The sequence below is a fragment of the Ovis aries genome, chromosome 7, assembly GCF_016772045.2.
Source record: "Ovis aries strain OAR_USU_Benz2616 breed Rambouillet chromosome 7, ARS-UI_Ramb_v3.0, whole genome shotgun sequence".
NCBI classification, from domain to species: Eukaryota; Metazoa; Chordata; class Mammalia; order Artiodactyla; family Bovidae; genus Ovis; species Ovis aries.
The window spans coordinates 18,216,845-18,232,469 of NC_056060.1; the positions used below are offsets into that span (position 1 = coordinate 18,216,845).

The following is a 15,625-nucleotide window of genomic DNA, read 5'->3' on the forward strand; positions in this document are numbered from 1 at the left end:
AGTAAAAAGCCACATTTGAGTCTGAAACTGCTACCGACCACTCCTGCGACATCAGGCAAGACCAATTTGCTCATAGCTGGTAATAATAATATATATTATTAGGAGTAATAATAACTTCCTCACAAACCATTGTATTAAATGAGAAAGCACATACTTGAATACTTACCACCTTGCCCGGCCCAAGCAGTTTGTAACAATGTCGGTTTCCCACCTTCCATCTGCGGTGCTCGCTAGAGACCAACTCTTTGCCCATGGGCAAGTAAATTCAGCAACCTGAACTTTGATTTCTTTACTTGTTCAAATGCAGAAAATGATACCCACCTTGTAGATTTGCTAAAAGAACTGGCAAGAAGCAATTCCAGAAAATAGTGCTTTACCTTCAGGGGTTTGGGAAGGCCTCACAGAGGAGAGGACCACTCAGTCATGAGTCAATGTTTTGTATATTCACATTTCTGGATTTCATGAGGTTTCCCAGTACGATAATTAGCGCTTATGTAGTTCAGTTTTATTTATTTTCACCACATCATTTCCGACCATGTGTGTTCTCTTTCTGGCCGCCGCATGGCACTGCATTTTAAAGCGTGTCCTGGTAAGGCACGTGTGTTGTGGTCATAGCAAGCACACAAGAGTACGAAATTGCTCGAAGTTTATCTGGGAATGGATTGGAAATGGAACGTATATTGTGTGTGTGAATTAATGGTTATTTAAAGCCCTGTTAAATTGCATTTGGGGGGAAGAGCACTAATCACAAATATTTTCACCCATGGCTTCCACCTAAACAATAAAATATCTTAGGAATTCTATTATTTTGGCAGCTAAACCACATTTCCTAGAATACAAAAAAAAAAAAAGAAAATCAGATCCTTGGAAATGAAGCTCATTTTAACTTTATAGTTCATAAAATTGTATTTGTTTCTCTCCCTACCCCTGCGAGTGTGTGCATGTGTGTGTGTAGAGAGAAAGAAAGTAAGCCCACCAGCCACGGCCCACTTGACTGGGTGTGTGCTGCGTGAGAAATGTACATGAGGAGTTTCAGGGAAAGCAGAGAACACACTAGCTCTGACTTTCCCAGCTTGCCTTCTGGGTGTCAGTCTTCTGTGCCTCCTGTCGCTGTTGCTGATGCAAGAGTAACAAGGCCGCCAAAGTGGTGGTTCAGGCAGGACTCCAAAGGAGGAGCCTTAACCCCGAGAGCGCGGTCTCCACTCCATCAAGCTCTCTTTCTGCCCAGCAGGATTCCTACCTGATCTTCCTTTAGCTGTGGTTGCCCTAACTCCTCACTTCTAGTAAAAAGCCTCTTTCCATCTTTTCCCTGTCTTCCAGAATCCTTCTACCATGTATTTCATAGGTATCAACAGCAGAATCTGCTGATACTTTATAGAAATAAGGAGAAGTGGGGAGGGGGATAAAGAAGAGATTCTATAAGCTGAAAGACGGTTTGGGGCTGCCTTTGGAGTCCGTGGTATGCCAGCATCCTGAAGTGGGTTCTGGTTGGAATGGAGCTATAACTTGTAAGTGCAATGAACAAGAAATTCATGGGATGTAATTACAAGCAACCATTTTGGTTGCCCCCCCGAACCCCACTGTCCTTTTAAAGGTATTTCAGTAAAAGTTCTTCCACTGCCGTTGGTGAAAGCTCAGGTAGTCCCATATTTTTCTGCTCACTCTCAAGTAATATTAATATAGATTCCTTGAACCACTGGAAGTTGACAACACAGTCTCAGTTTACTTGTTATGTGTTTGGTCTGTGTAATAAATTCCAAACTGTTTAAAAGTTAGAACTGAGACTTCCCTGGTTGTTCAGTGGTTAAGAATCCGCCTGCCAATGCAGGGGGCACGGGTTCGATCCCTGGTCCAGGAAGATCCCACATGCTGAGGAGCAACTAAGCCCTCATGCCGTAACTACTGAGTCCATGCTCTCGAGCCCCATGCTCTGCAACAAGGGAAGCCACCATAGTGAGAAGCCACCATAGTGAGAAGCCCATGCCCCACAACTAGAGAGTAGCCCCTGCTTACCGCAATTAGAGAAAACCCGTGCACAGCAACGATGAGCCAGCACAGCCAAAAATAAAAAGTGAGATCTGCTCCCTCTCTTTATTAGAGTCTGATGCAGGTGGGAAAAGGATGAGTTTCCTTTTCACTCTGCTTTCACTCATCCTCACCCATATCCGTGACCAGGACTGCTGCCTCTGCTGGGTACATGGACAGGGGTGAGGAAAGGGCAGGAAAGCTCTTACTGGATGAGTCCTGTTGTAAGGTGCCCTCACTTCGTGGGCTTGGGAGGGTCAGAGAGCTGACTCCTTCTCTTGTGGATTTTTCTGTGGGCTCTTCTGAGATGCTTACAGGAACACTGACCTGCATCTTTCCTGACACATACGTTGCATTTTCCTCCAGCTGGCCACTCTTTCCTCAGCTCTCCACACAGGCCCATTTTGATTGGGCTCCTGTCACCTTATCAAGGAATCCTCTTGGTGGGACTGAAATAGATCGAGGCTCACTTTCTCCCCAACACACCTTCTGGTAACTCGGGTGTGTTACAGGTGTGTTACAGAGTACTGTCCTGACAGTCTCTAGGGGAGCAGTGCCCAGTAGATACCTCTCCTTTGCTAGCACCAATAGGGCATCTAACCTTTTAGATTTTCCATGGCACGGTGGTAAAGAATCTGCCGGCCAGTGCAGGAGACAGAATAGACGAGGGCTTGATCCCTGGGTCAGAAAGATCCCCTGGATAAAGAATGGCAACCCACCTCAGCGTTCTTGCCTGAAGAATCCCGTGGACAAAGGAGCCTGGTGGGCTATAGTCTGTGAGTTCACAAACAGTTGAACATGACTGATCACAGCACACAGGCAGGAATTAGACCAACCACTCTGTGTCTCAATAATTATAAGGAGATCAAATCAAGCCCTCCAGTGATCTCACTGAAGCTTCTTTCTCTTTATTTTTTTTTTCATATTAAATGAATGTTTTTATTTCTCTTATAATTTAAAAAACGTGAACATTCTGTAATTTAGCTGTAGCTATTACTTCCAGGTGACTTCTTCATTAGGTTTCAATTCCCTTTTATATAACAGACTCTTGTTCCAGAAGGCAGTTAGTTTTTCATCATTCTTCCTGTCTAGATAATATCCAAAGACAAATCCCACAGGGCCAAGTACATGTATCCAGTGGTCACGCACAACCTGAAGTAAGTTCATCATGAATGCTGCGGCCTCTGAGCCAACAACGACCCCACGACCAAGGACAGCGGCGAGCGCAGCCACTCGCGCCGGCCGCTTCTTTCTCTTTAAAGAGGAGCCCTATTCTTTCCCCTGGGGAGGGGGAAATACCAGCCAGACTCTCTCCAAAAACATTTTCTCAAAATTATTCTATCTTCACTGTGAGTAAGGGATTCAAGAGTTATGTAATGTGTATTTGCTCTCCAACTTTGAAATTTTGTGTTATGTTCCCTTCAAAACGTAGCATCCCCTATCTTCCTATTTTTGCTGAAGAGGAGACTGAACAGCCCCATTTTAAAATCAGTTACACAAGCTTGGCCTTAGAACTGGCATCACATTTATTGTCTATTCTAGACCCCTTTTCATGTTATCTCTTTTAATCCTCATAACAGCCTCCTTCTTGAGAGAATGAAATTAAGTGATTATAGAATTTGTCCAAGAGTGTTCAGATAGTGTTAGGGCTAGGGTTGGAAACAATTCTTCTAAATAATTTATATTTTCAGTTTTGATCACCTCTTTAATCAGTTATTTCAAAGAATGTCTGTAACTTGCAAGTGGATAGATTAAACATCATTCTTCTAGAATCGGGCACCCTGGTGGCTCAGAGGTTAAAGTGTCTGCCTCCAATGTGGGAGACCTGGGTTCGATCCCTGGGCCAGGAAGATCCCCTGGAGAAGGAAATGGCAGTCCGCTCCAGTATTCTTGCCTGGAGAATCCCATGGACAGAGAAGCCTGGTAGGTTACAGTCCATGGAGTCGCAAAGAGTCAGACACGACTGAGCGACTTCACCTCACCTCACCTCTTCTAGAATCGTTTCTAGTTTGTTTCCTTTGGGAACAGAAATATAGCCCTATATGAGTTCTAACTTTTAGATTGTAGTGAGGTTGATATGGTGGACTAATATATGGAAAATAGTAGCTATTTTCATGGATATTGAAGACTGTTCCCTGGATATTTGCTTTTTGGTTGTTGGGTAGACCTGGGTTTGATCCCTGGGTTGGGAAAGATCCCCTGGAGAAGGAAAAGACTACCCACTCCAGTATTCTGGCCTGGAGAATTCCATGGTCTGTGTAGTCCATGGGGACACAAAGAGTTCAGACATGACTGAGTGACTTTCACTTTCACGTTCACTTGTTGGGTAGAGAGTTCTGTGGGTTTCTCTTAACTCAGACTTTCATTGTTCCTAGTTCAAGGTCTTACACACAGGAGATGCCAGAGACTAAAACAAAAGCATTTTAGAACTGCTTGTGACCAAAATGGGCTTCCCTGGTGGTTCTGTGGTAAAGAATGTGCCTGAAATGCAGGAGACCTGGGTTCAATCCCTGGGTCGGGAAGATCCCCTGGGGAAGGAAATGGCAACCCACTCTAGTATTCTTGCCTGGGAATCCCATGGACAGTGGAGCCTCCCACGAGAGTCAAATGCGACTTAGTGACTAAACAACAGCAATGTGACCAAAGAGCAAATTTTAAGAACGTTAGCGATGTTGGCAGGTCTTAAGATGGCTGCCGGGCGGCTCTGTCCGGACTGAAAAGATGTGGAGTGGGCTGCTACCTCCTGGCCCAAATGAAAGTGATGTTGAATTGAATTCTGATGATGATACCACATTAGAGAGCTCTGAACTTAACTTACAAGAGGGTAAAGAAGATGGGACCTTTAAAAGGACAGAGATCGTAGATATTCCTACAGATGGACCAAACACTGAAGCAGAAGCAAATATAAATGCATATGAAGAGTGTCCTCTGGAATTCCCTTAAATATGTGGAATAAATTTCAAGAATTGCATAAAAAGCATTCTGAACAGAAAACTTCAGCTTCTAGATCCGAAAAGAAAAAAAGAAAACGCTCCAGAAAAGGTAAATTGAAGAATGAAGAAGAATCTCATAGTGAACAGTCTTCAAGTGAAACCCAGTGGAAGGAGCTTACCCAGTATTTTGGAGTCAATGAGAGATTTGACGCCCCTGTTAAAAGGAAAAAAGTTGAAAAGTTGGGACTTGAAAAGAGGATAGACCAAGCTGTGGAAGAGTGGAACATTGAGAAGGCTGAGGAACTCAGCAACCAGCTAGCCACTCGCGAGCTTGGTGTAAACATTGCCACAGCTATTGCCTGCCACAACTTTGTGAAAGCCAAAAAGGAGGCTGAAAATTCACAGGTTGCATGAAAAAAGAAGAAACTTGCCTGGGGATCTGAAGCAAAGAAGAGGTGGGAAACCAAAAGCAACATGGGATATATGTGACTTGCCAGAGTTCTTCAAGACCTTTGAGGCTTCACTCAAGTCTTCAGTTGCTCAATTTACTACAAAAGATTTTCCTGCTTATGTTAACTATGTGAGAAAATTGATGGAAATAGAAAAAATCAGCATAAAATCTGGGAGTTGATTATCAAAAAAAAAAAAAAAAGAACGTTAGCATACAGGAGGCTCAACTACATTTTTATTATTTCATTCCCAAGCAATCAGGAAGTCTCTTCTAGATCCACACGCTCTGGTTGGGGAGTGTTCCTCTACTCCTAAATCAACTCTGGATGGTGAAGCAGGACCTGTGAGTTCTTGACCCAACTCTGCCACTGACTTGCCCATAGGCGAGTCACCGCCCCAGGAAATATGGGGGTTGGGTCAGATGTTCTCATGGTCAATTCTGCTTCTCAAAGTCTAAGACTGCACAGTGGGCCTCGGGCTTTCCATTCTGAAGGTCACAGTCAGTTCACGAAGCAGGGTGTTCCCATTGCAAATGAGTGTTTCTTGGAGAAAGCATTTTGCTCAGGGAAGTGCTACATATTGGTCCCTGGGAATTACAAAATCATTATTTAAGAAGTGCTGGAACTGTTGGTCTGTAGTCAGTTTTAAAATCACTGGGGTAACCCTTTCCTCAGTTTGTTATATGAGCTCTGGACCAAGTTCAATGACAAATTAGGTCAGAGGGCAGACCTGCAATGATATGCACAGTGCTGTGGTTTTTTTTTGTCTAGAACAGCTGCACATGGGCTGGGTGGTGTGTGGACTCCCTGAAGGGGATGCAAGCACATGTTTCCAGTGCTCCCTGCTGTACTGTTCCTTCCTGGATGCCCTTGGCTGTGGGGTAGCTGAAGCTGTCTGATGGGGGACGTGGAGGGTGTGTAACTGTCTGTGCAGAACACGTGGGTCATTTTCTTCGTTTCAAAAGTCCCCTGGAACATGTATCTTAATAATTTCCTGCATTTTCCATCTGTCGAGCCTTTAACACATGTCATGTTGTGCTGTCTTCTGCAGAGACGAAGATGGAGAAGAAGCCAGAAGAGCTTAGTAGATGCCTGTCACTTATTCCACCTAAGGGGAGGCATGAGCTAACCACACTCTAAATACGAATTAATGCGTGTGGTCAGATAGGGGATGTGATAAGAAATATCCATCTGAGTTTCCAAATCAAAAAGGGTTAGTCTTGGGGGGAAGGTTGTGGTGTTGACCCATTCGGTGGTCAGAAAAGGCTGTCTTGACTTCACCAAAGTGCTGGGGCTTTCCTCCAGCTCCCTCGAAGGCTGCTTTGGGGAATGAAGCTTGAGGATGAGCGATGGCACTGACCCTTCCACTTTGAATTCTAGGCATGAAGTTGTTTGCAGGAATGAGCTCAGCCTAACCACTTGAAATTAAGGCAGCAGAGGAAAACGGCCCATCTCTGTTTATAAATGTGCAAAACAATTTGCGAGACACAGCTATTACTCAAGCAAGAGACTGTTCACAGATGGTGGCTTGGGCTGGGAATGGATGCAAAGGCTAGGACGTTGGGCCATTAATCACCATCAGCAAATAAGCTGCTGGGTATAAGCGGCATACTGGGCTGAGACAGGGCTTAGTAGGGCTTGGTGTCTGTAGATTGCCCTGTCCTACAGGTAATTAGAGAAATCCTCACAGCCACAGAAAGCACCAAATCACAGTGGGGAGAGTGGATTCAGCCAAACCTGCATGCCCTTCTTTTACTTGCTGCTCTTCCCCTATGCTTTCCTAAATACAGAACAACTTCAGTCTGTTGCAAATGTTGGAAATGAATAGAAATATCTACCTCTGCCAGAGTCCAGCACCCTAAGGAATGCCTCGGTAGATTAAAGACTACCACTTCGTCCAGGCTGGTTACTGTCTAGATGTGGAGATAAGGCAGAGAGTGTGTGTGTGTGTGTGTGTGTGTGTGTGTGTGTACACACTCGCACTCATGTACATTGGTGTGTGTGCAAAAGGTAAGCAACCCTAGGCAATACGTAAGTTTCTTCCCCAACTTCCAGGCTCCCTTCTCCTCATCCTTTAGGTCCCAGCTCAGCTCCGCCATCTCCTGAGCAGCCTTCTCTGACCTTCGAAGACTGGGTGAGCTGCTCTTTGTTTCCACCAGTACATGTACTTCCCGCATCACAGGGCTTCTCACACTGAATTGTGACTGACTATTAAATTGTCTGTTACTTGTGGAAACAGGGACTTTGCCTCTCTCTGTTATTTCCAACATAATTCCTGTTTGTTGGTTAATCATATTAACAGTGTCGATAATCTTCTCTAAAAGTGGAGATAGACGAGGTAATTTGAAGTCAAGGAGAGAGGACTCTGTCTGGCCCGAGAGATATGCACAAAATGAGAGAAAGGGATGTGGTTTTACCTTGTTCGCTAGTTCTCAAATTGTGGTCCCTGGGTCAGTAGCATCAGCATCATCCAGGAATTTGTTAGAATTGCAGGTTTCTGACCTCACCCCACACCTACAAAATTAGAAACCCTGAAGGGGGAACTGACAATCTGGATCTTAACAAACCCTCCACGTCAAAGTAAGGGAGCTGCTGACCTAGGCTATTCACAACTAAGTCAGTGAACTTCACATTCAGACTTGTCCCTACCTATAACTTTGGGACCAGGCATAACAAATAGAGGGCTTCCCTGATAGCTCAGTTGGTAAAGAATCTGCTTGCAATGCAGGAGACCCCGGTTTGATTCCATCCGCTCGAGAAGGGATAGGCTACCAGCTGAAATATTCTTGGGCTTCCCTTGTGGCTCAGCTGGTAAAGAATTCATCTGCAATGCAGGAGACCTGGCTTTGATTCCTTTGTTGGGAAGATCCCCTGGAGAAGGGAAAGGCTACCCACTCCAGTATTCTGACCTGGAGAATTCCATGGACTGTATAGTCCATGGGATCTCAAAGAGTCGGACGTGACTGAGCGACTTTCACATCTACATCTACATGACAGATAGAATTTATCTCATGTGCTTTCAATTAATTGACAGTGGCTGTTTGGAGATCTTGTATGAGGGATTTTGACGTTATTGCCTGGGCCCGGAGTGAAAAAGTGCCACAACTGATCATTGATGTCTGCCATGTGTGCATGAGTAAAGAATACTCACCTCCCTTACGTCTGCAGTGGTTCATCTGGAGACAGTCCTGAATTTATGCAGGACAAGATGAAGGCCATGCTTAGGGCTGACAGTCTGGCTATGGGTTCTGTTCTGAGCTTCATGCTATAGTTTTCTAGAATCCACCCTCCTTTCTTGTGGCCCAGTTTGGGTGGCCTGCCCTTTTACATTAGTCTTGATGTAACTGGGTATTTAGTACAGGCCGCTGGACCTTCCCCATAGTGATCACCACCCCTTGGGTCTTTCTTTTTTAAATATTTATATATATATTTGGCTGCTCCAGGTCTTAGTTGTGGCACTTGGGATCTCCAGTCTTTGTTGCAGCATGTGGGATCTTTAGTTGTGGCATCGAGGATCTAGTTCCTTGACTAGGGATTGAACCTGGGTCCCCTGCATTGGGAGTGCAGAGTCTTAACTACTGACTGCCAAGGAAAATAATTTGAAAAAAAAAATGTATGTATACACCTAAAACTAACACAACACTGTAAATCAACTACAGTCCAATATACAATATATATTTATATAATCTATTCATATCAAATATTATATTATTAATATACTATTAATATTAATATATTATTAATATATACATTTAATAATATATTATTAAAATAATATATTATTATATATATATTTAAGGAAACCATGTCAAGGCACATTGTACTGAAACACTGACAAACAATTGGTAAAATTATGGAAGGTTTTAATCCCCCAGCTCTGGAGTTTGGGTTTTGTGCTTTAGGAGGGAGCTGCCAGAGCTCTGAGCTGGGAAAGGTGGTGACACTTGAAAGAGGTTCTGTATGGGTGGTGACCTAGCAAGTATGAGCAGGGTAATCAGCAGACTCCAAGAGGAGTCTGCCACAGTTATCCAGGCTGGATGTGGCGCTAGGTACGGGGGTGGAAAGAAACTGACCTATGAAGGAAGCACTCGAAACATTCCCCAGGGGAGAATCAATTGGACTGGATGGCTGAGCTAAGGGCCAGAGAAAAATCAAAGATGACATCATTTTGAAGCTCTGTGACTAGAATAATGACATGAAACAGAAAGTCCAGTGGGGAAGAGCAGAGGTAGGAGGAAGCTGAGGGCTTGAATTTAGCAGTAAAGTGAGTTTGAAGTCAAAATGTCCCTGTAGAAATGATGAGCAGCGACATGGAGAGCCAGGACCGCAGGTTGTGTGCAGACTGAGATGAACAGGAATGCTGGGGACTCCGCATCCCGGGAGACAGCTGGAAAGGGGAGAGTGGAGGATGAGCTTCAGATCTGAGACGTGACCTCTAGAGAATGCCTACCTCAGGGTGGAGGAAGAAGGACGTGGGGAGAAATAGCCCAGGAGGAGGGCAACCTGGAGATGCCCAAGGGACAGGAGGGTACCAGGAAGGGGTGGTGGCTGCTGCTGCTGCTGCTGCTAAGTCGCTTCAGTCATGTCGGACTCTGTGCGACTCCATAGACGGCAGCCCACCAGGCTCCGCCGTCCCTGGGATTCTCCAGGCAAGAACACTGGAGTGGGTTGCCATTTCCTTCTCCAATGCATGAAAGTGAAAAGTGAAAGGGAAGTCGCTCAGTCGTGCCTGACTCTTAGCGACCCCATGGACTGCAGCCTACCAGGCTCCTCTATCCATGGGATTTTCCAGGCAAGAGTGCTGGAGTGGGGTGCCATCACCCTCTCCAAAGGGGTGGTGGTCTACAGTACAAATCTGCGAGAGGACGAGGAAAGGGAACAGACCTGATGCGCATGCCTGTCGGTCTGTGGACAGCACCCAGAGTGCTGTGCACCTTTCTGTGTCAGGACAGCTGTTTGGTACCTGAGCTCACAGTGTATCGACAGGGAAATCCTTTTGCAGACAACTTTCCAGATAAAACTTGCTGGGCCTGAGAACTTATAATGGTAAGAAGTCATTCATTAGAATCCTTGTGATCTAACTTGTGATCACTGCTTGCCCGCTTCCCAACTCCCTAAGTGATAGTCACTCAGTCGTGTCTGGCTCTTCCAAACCCCATGGTTTGGAACCATGTTACATACTACAATCTAACAGACTATAGCCTGTTAGACTCCTCTGTCCATGGAATTTTCCAGGCAAGAATACTAGAGTGGGTAGCCATTCCTTTCTCCAGGGGATCTTCCTGACACAGGGATCAAAGTTGGGTCTCTTGCATTGCAGGCAGATTCTTTACCACCAGAGCCACCAGGGAAGTCCCTAATGCACACACGAGCATGCGCATTCCCAGCCTCTTTCTGTCAGTGAATCTTCTGAAGCCATCACGAAAGTAACAGAACATAAATAGTTCTACCATTTACCACCAACTCATAGATTCAGTTTTTCAAGATTAGTCACCTGTGTGTCTGAAAGAAAGCAGCTGGCCTGCACAGTTGTTCAGCTGCATGGGTTACTGCATCTCCAGAGGCAGTATTTATTGGTTTGATTTTCTTCGTGTTTTTAAAAAATATCTATTTATGTGGCTGTGATGGGTCTTCGTTGCCACACGCAGGATCTTTGTTCTCTCATGTGGCGTCTTTCATTGTGGTGCATGGGCTCTCTAATTGTAGTGGGCTGGGCAGTAGTTATGGCACGTGGGCTTAGTTGTTCCACAGCACGTGGGATCTGAGTTCATGATGGCCCAGAGATTGAACCAATGTTTTCTGCATTGCAGAGCAGGTTTTTAATCACCAGTCCACCCTGATTTTCTCCATATTTTTATTATGATTTTGTTGACTCAAAAGTTGAGTGACTTGGATATTTACTATAACAACTTTCCAGCAGATGACAAAAGTGGCTGATTCTGTCAGTATCAACACATTGTGATAATTTTCTATCGGGGGGAAACAAGGTGTGTTGAGGAAGTCTTCACAAAGGAGACCTGGACAGCTCCCATCAGGTGAATGAGGGACCAGCACTTTACAGACAGTTCATCAGCCATCTGTTCTCCGTATGTGGATGGACCATTAGAATGGGCTTTGAAATGAGTCCGTTTCCATTTGACAAGCGTTTATTGAACACCTACTGAGGACCGCTATATCAGCTACTAGGATGAGAAGACATCATCATCAAGGGACACTGAATCTAAGTAAGGGCATGAGTAGGAAAATGACATCATGCAGTAACCGTATGTCTAAAGTGCTGTGCACCCAAATTCAGTCCTGCCACATCCACTGTTCCACTCCATTATGCTCTTGCTTTTAATGGAATAAGCTTACATACTGGCTATAATTAAAGCATCATTTTAAATGGATCTTTTATTGTGAGTCACTGCTTAATAAACCTAATTCTTTCTTCCAGGCAAAAGAAGATAACATGTTTTAAACCAGTTGCTGAGATCAAAATTTTTTAGGGCATCTACCCACTGGATTAAGCAGCTGTGGAGCGAGAGAGAGAGAGAGAGAAAGAGATGGTGTTTTTCTTTAGCTTATCTCCTTTTCTCCTTCTCTGGTAGCGGATGGTCTTGAAAGACAGGGAAAAGTTTGCATTGCAGTTCAGCTCAACAGTTCTAAGTTCTCTTAGGAAGAGGGGGGATTGTTGAGTCCTCTTGGGCATATCCTGTTTTCTTGTAGTCAGATGTTCTCATAGCTAACTTGTCCTTCACCAGCTCTCTGTTCCTAAGTGAAGGACAAGGTTAACCTAGCTTTTCTTTGCTTGCCAACGTCTGACTCTCAGGACTGTCTTCTTTGTGAGGCTATTGAAGTAGATGGCTTCATTCCTTGTCTGGGTCTCTTTTTCCTCTGACCATCATAAATAGCATGGACTTAAGGGATCAGTCCCATTTCCTTACTGTACAAACAAAGAGATGGAAGCCCAGAAAGCTGCTCAGGTTCAGGCTAGGAGTTTAACACCAGGAAGCAATAGTTTATAAAGAGAATTGCACGTCGGTTTACTTTATAGAAAGGAATGGCAGAATGAAGACTAAACTAAAGGAAGAGGAGGAAATCGATTCTGAAGGGGAAAGTGACGCTAATGAAGAAACAGAAAGGGCAGAAAAGCAGTGATGTACACATGCCAATACGCTAGCCACTGGGTGGGTACGTGGCCAAGATGGAATCAACATGAGCACACAGAAAAGCAAGAGCTTTAGAGACACCAGAAACAAGAGTATGGCAGCCACAGCCTTGCCCTCACTGCCCGTGTTTGTGGGTTTATTTACTTTTAAAATAAAAGACAAAACAGGTGGTTATTGAACAGTTTACCCAGCCAGATAAAGGAGCTTGTGCTGTGAACAGCAAAGATCATAGTTCAAAGCAATGCCAGCCTGGGGGGAGGGGGTGGACGGGAACCCTTGACCTCCAGGTAAACAATATCCAGCTTTAGAGCAGGGTTTCTGGATTAACTTAAGGATGTACAGTTCTAAAGGAAGTCTGTTGGAGACTTGCACAAACCGTGGGGAGGAGGGTGAGCCAGGGTTAGGAGAGGTTCCGCAAATGCCAGAGGGATGAAGGCCACCGAGGATCTCAGAAATAAGGAAAGAAGCCAGATGTTTTAAATAAAATGGCAATGCTTCTGAATGAGAAAGTGTGAATGTAAGTGTGACCTAGAGTTATAGGAATATAAAACTAACATTATCTGCCTTTAATGCAGACATCTAAATTTCCAGCAGATGGAGATGTTACCACGTGAAAGAGAAGTTCGACAGGTGGGCACTGTCCCAGACTTCCTCCTTTCCAAAACGGGAGGGCTTCTTTCTTAGGAGAGAGACACAGAAAGGACCCCTGAAATATGTAGACTCCCATCTCTAAGTAAATAACACATCTTAAGAGAAAATATGGACATTACCTAGGTTCCAAATTCAGAGGGTAAGCTTTTAAAATGACGAAAGCCTTTCTCAGTTATTTCCTTCTCCATCTGGAAGAACTTGGCAAAAATCCTTTGATTTCTAAGCTTTGTGTTTGGAAACCAGAGGCAGAAAATGGTTCTCTTTGCCCTCTAATCAACAGGTGTTTGTATTATAGTACTTGCTTCTTTAGGAGTCGAGGGTTCAGGGTTTTCTGTTGTGTGTTTGATTTTTTTCCTGGGCCCTAGAAATTGCCTTGCAGCCCTGGGCCTGGGGGGTCAAGTTGTTTTCACAGCTTGCTTGCATTTTGCTTCTGAGGACTTGGGCAGGATGCTTTTATCACCCTTTTGAAGAGTTGAATAGCTGTGCCCTCGCAAGCTAGCTGCTAGGCATAACTCATTAACATTTTAAAAAAGAAAAACAACCTGTCTGGGTGCCTATCGAATGAAATCTTTTTGATTGACTGTGTTGTCTGGGTGATCTCAGGTATCAGGGAAGCATTTTCGGATCTGCTTAGGATGCTGTGGTTGGTGACTGTCTCCAAACCAAGGAAGTGGTGCCCACGAATTGGGGCTTATAAGGGGGGTTAGTATGGCCTTAGGTGTAATGGGGATAATGTTTTATCTCTGTCAGTCTTTTTTCCTAATGAGGTGTTTTGTTTTTTTTTTTAAGAACTAAAAATTCATTCAAATAAATTTTCAGGAAAATTGTAATATGTTCTCTTCTTTTAGATTTTAGTCTTAGAATAAATTCTAGGAGGGAGATGAATAGGTCTGTCCATATGAATAATATGTCACTGGATATCTTCCTTATTGTCCCCAAAGTATTGGACCAATTACACGAAGATACCACTTTCACCCCGAACTTATTTTACGTGCCATCATTTTTTTTTTTTTAAAGAAAATAAGACCTCTTTTTTGTTAATTATAAGTATACATAGCAAAGGCTTAGAAGTAAATTTTATGGTCAGGTCAGGGAATTTCTGGTATGCAGCTCAGAATCCTGCTCTGCACAGCTTAGGAGAAGCATCATACAGATCTTCTTCTCAGCCCAGAACCCCTTTTCCACATTCCTCTAAGTTCAAGCAAAGGTTACCTTCCCTTGGCCAGAGGACCTCTTGCTGCCTGCCAGCCGGGGATGTCTGGATCTTCTTTTGATCTCCTTTTTTTTCCCTCAACCCAGAGATAGCTTATCTCTCCAGGGAGAGGCAGAGACATTTGTTATTTGGCCATCAACAGTTAACTGCTTATGTGGCTTACACACATACACCGAAGGCAAATCAAAACTGCATTCAGGATATCACATATTCTCAGTAAAACCTGAGACTTTAACAAGAACCTCCTTTACCTTAAATCATCCCATAAATCATCCCTCGGATATGTCCAGAAAGAGGCAATCAGTTTGTGTCTTTAGCACTCTTGAGGGGTTCTTACACTTTTATCAAATCGTGCTTGGTTCATTCCCTCTTAGCCTTTGAGTGGTTCATTCATTTTGCTCAGCAAACCCCTATGGAGTGCCCACTCTGTGCCAGGCTCTTGCTGCTGCTAAGTCACTTCAGTTGTGTCCAACTCTGTGGGACCCCATAGGTGGCAGCCCACCAGGCTCCCCAGTCCCTGGGATTCTCCAGGCAAGAACGCTGGAGTGGGTTGCCATTTCCTTCTCCAATGCACGAAAGGGAAAAGTGAAAGTGAAGTCTACTTAGTCATGTCTGACTCTTAGCGACCCCATGGACTTAAGAGTAGGCAAATGCAGGTGAAGCGATGGAAGTGTGTCTCTAGTAATGGTGAGCACAGCATCCTTGCATGCTTTGTTGGTTTGGGGTCAGTTATGTCATCTTTGCTTGCAAAGGATGGCTGATTTTTCCATCTCCCAGGATATATTCTCTTCCAAGAGGTTGTCTGTGTTGAACTCTTCTTTTACGCCCACTTCATTGACTAGGGGAAGACAGAGACTAGAAGGCAAATCTCTGTGGGCAGAGTAGTCTGGTGGATCATCCCAGCTATTGGAATTTGACCACCAATTTTAGATTAGTTTCATACCAGAGTGTTGGTTTGATCTTTGGAATATAATAAGGGAAAGGATAGGCTTCTGAATGTAAAGACTCTAGTTCCATTTTTTCAAATTTGTCGCAAAATACACATAATAGGACTCCCCCTGTGGCACAGAGGGTAAAGAATCCACCTGCAGTGCAGGAGAAACAGGATTGATCCCTGGGTCAGGAGGATCCCCCTCGGAGGAGGAAATGGCAACCCACTCCAGTATTCTTGCCTGGAAAACCCCATGGACAGAGGAGCCCGGC

The 15,625-nt window shown here is 44.4% G+C and overlaps 2 protein-coding genes and 1 pseudogene across 4 annotated transcripts in view; 2 read left to right on the forward strand and 1 right to left on the reverse strand.

Moving 5' to 3' along the window:
* The window catches only part of THSD4 (thrombospondin type 1 domain containing 4), a 694,305-nt gene that overhangs the window by 287,680 nt on the left and 391,000 nt on the right, over positions 1 to 15,625 (forward strand). The window lies entirely within an intron of this gene.
* Positions 2,960 to 3,269, reverse strand: LOC114115567 (NADH dehydrogenase [ubiquinone] 1 beta subcomplex subunit 1-like). Its single transcript, XM_042252123.2, has one exon. It carries the CDS (start codon positions 3,193 to 3,195, stop codon positions 3,019 to 3,021), a length of 177 nt encoding a protein of 58 aa, XP_042108057.1. The 5' UTR covers positions 3,196 to 3,269; the 3' UTR covers positions 2,960 to 3,018.
* On the forward strand, positions 4,694 to 5,577 carry LOC121819948 (protein FAM204A-like; annotated as a pseudogene).

Excerpts from the sequence above, each read along its gene's own strand:
- LOC114115567 (XM_042252123.2), bottom strand. The coding sequence starts at position 3,195 with ATGATGAACTTACTTCAGGTTGTGCGTGACCACTGGATACATGTACTT.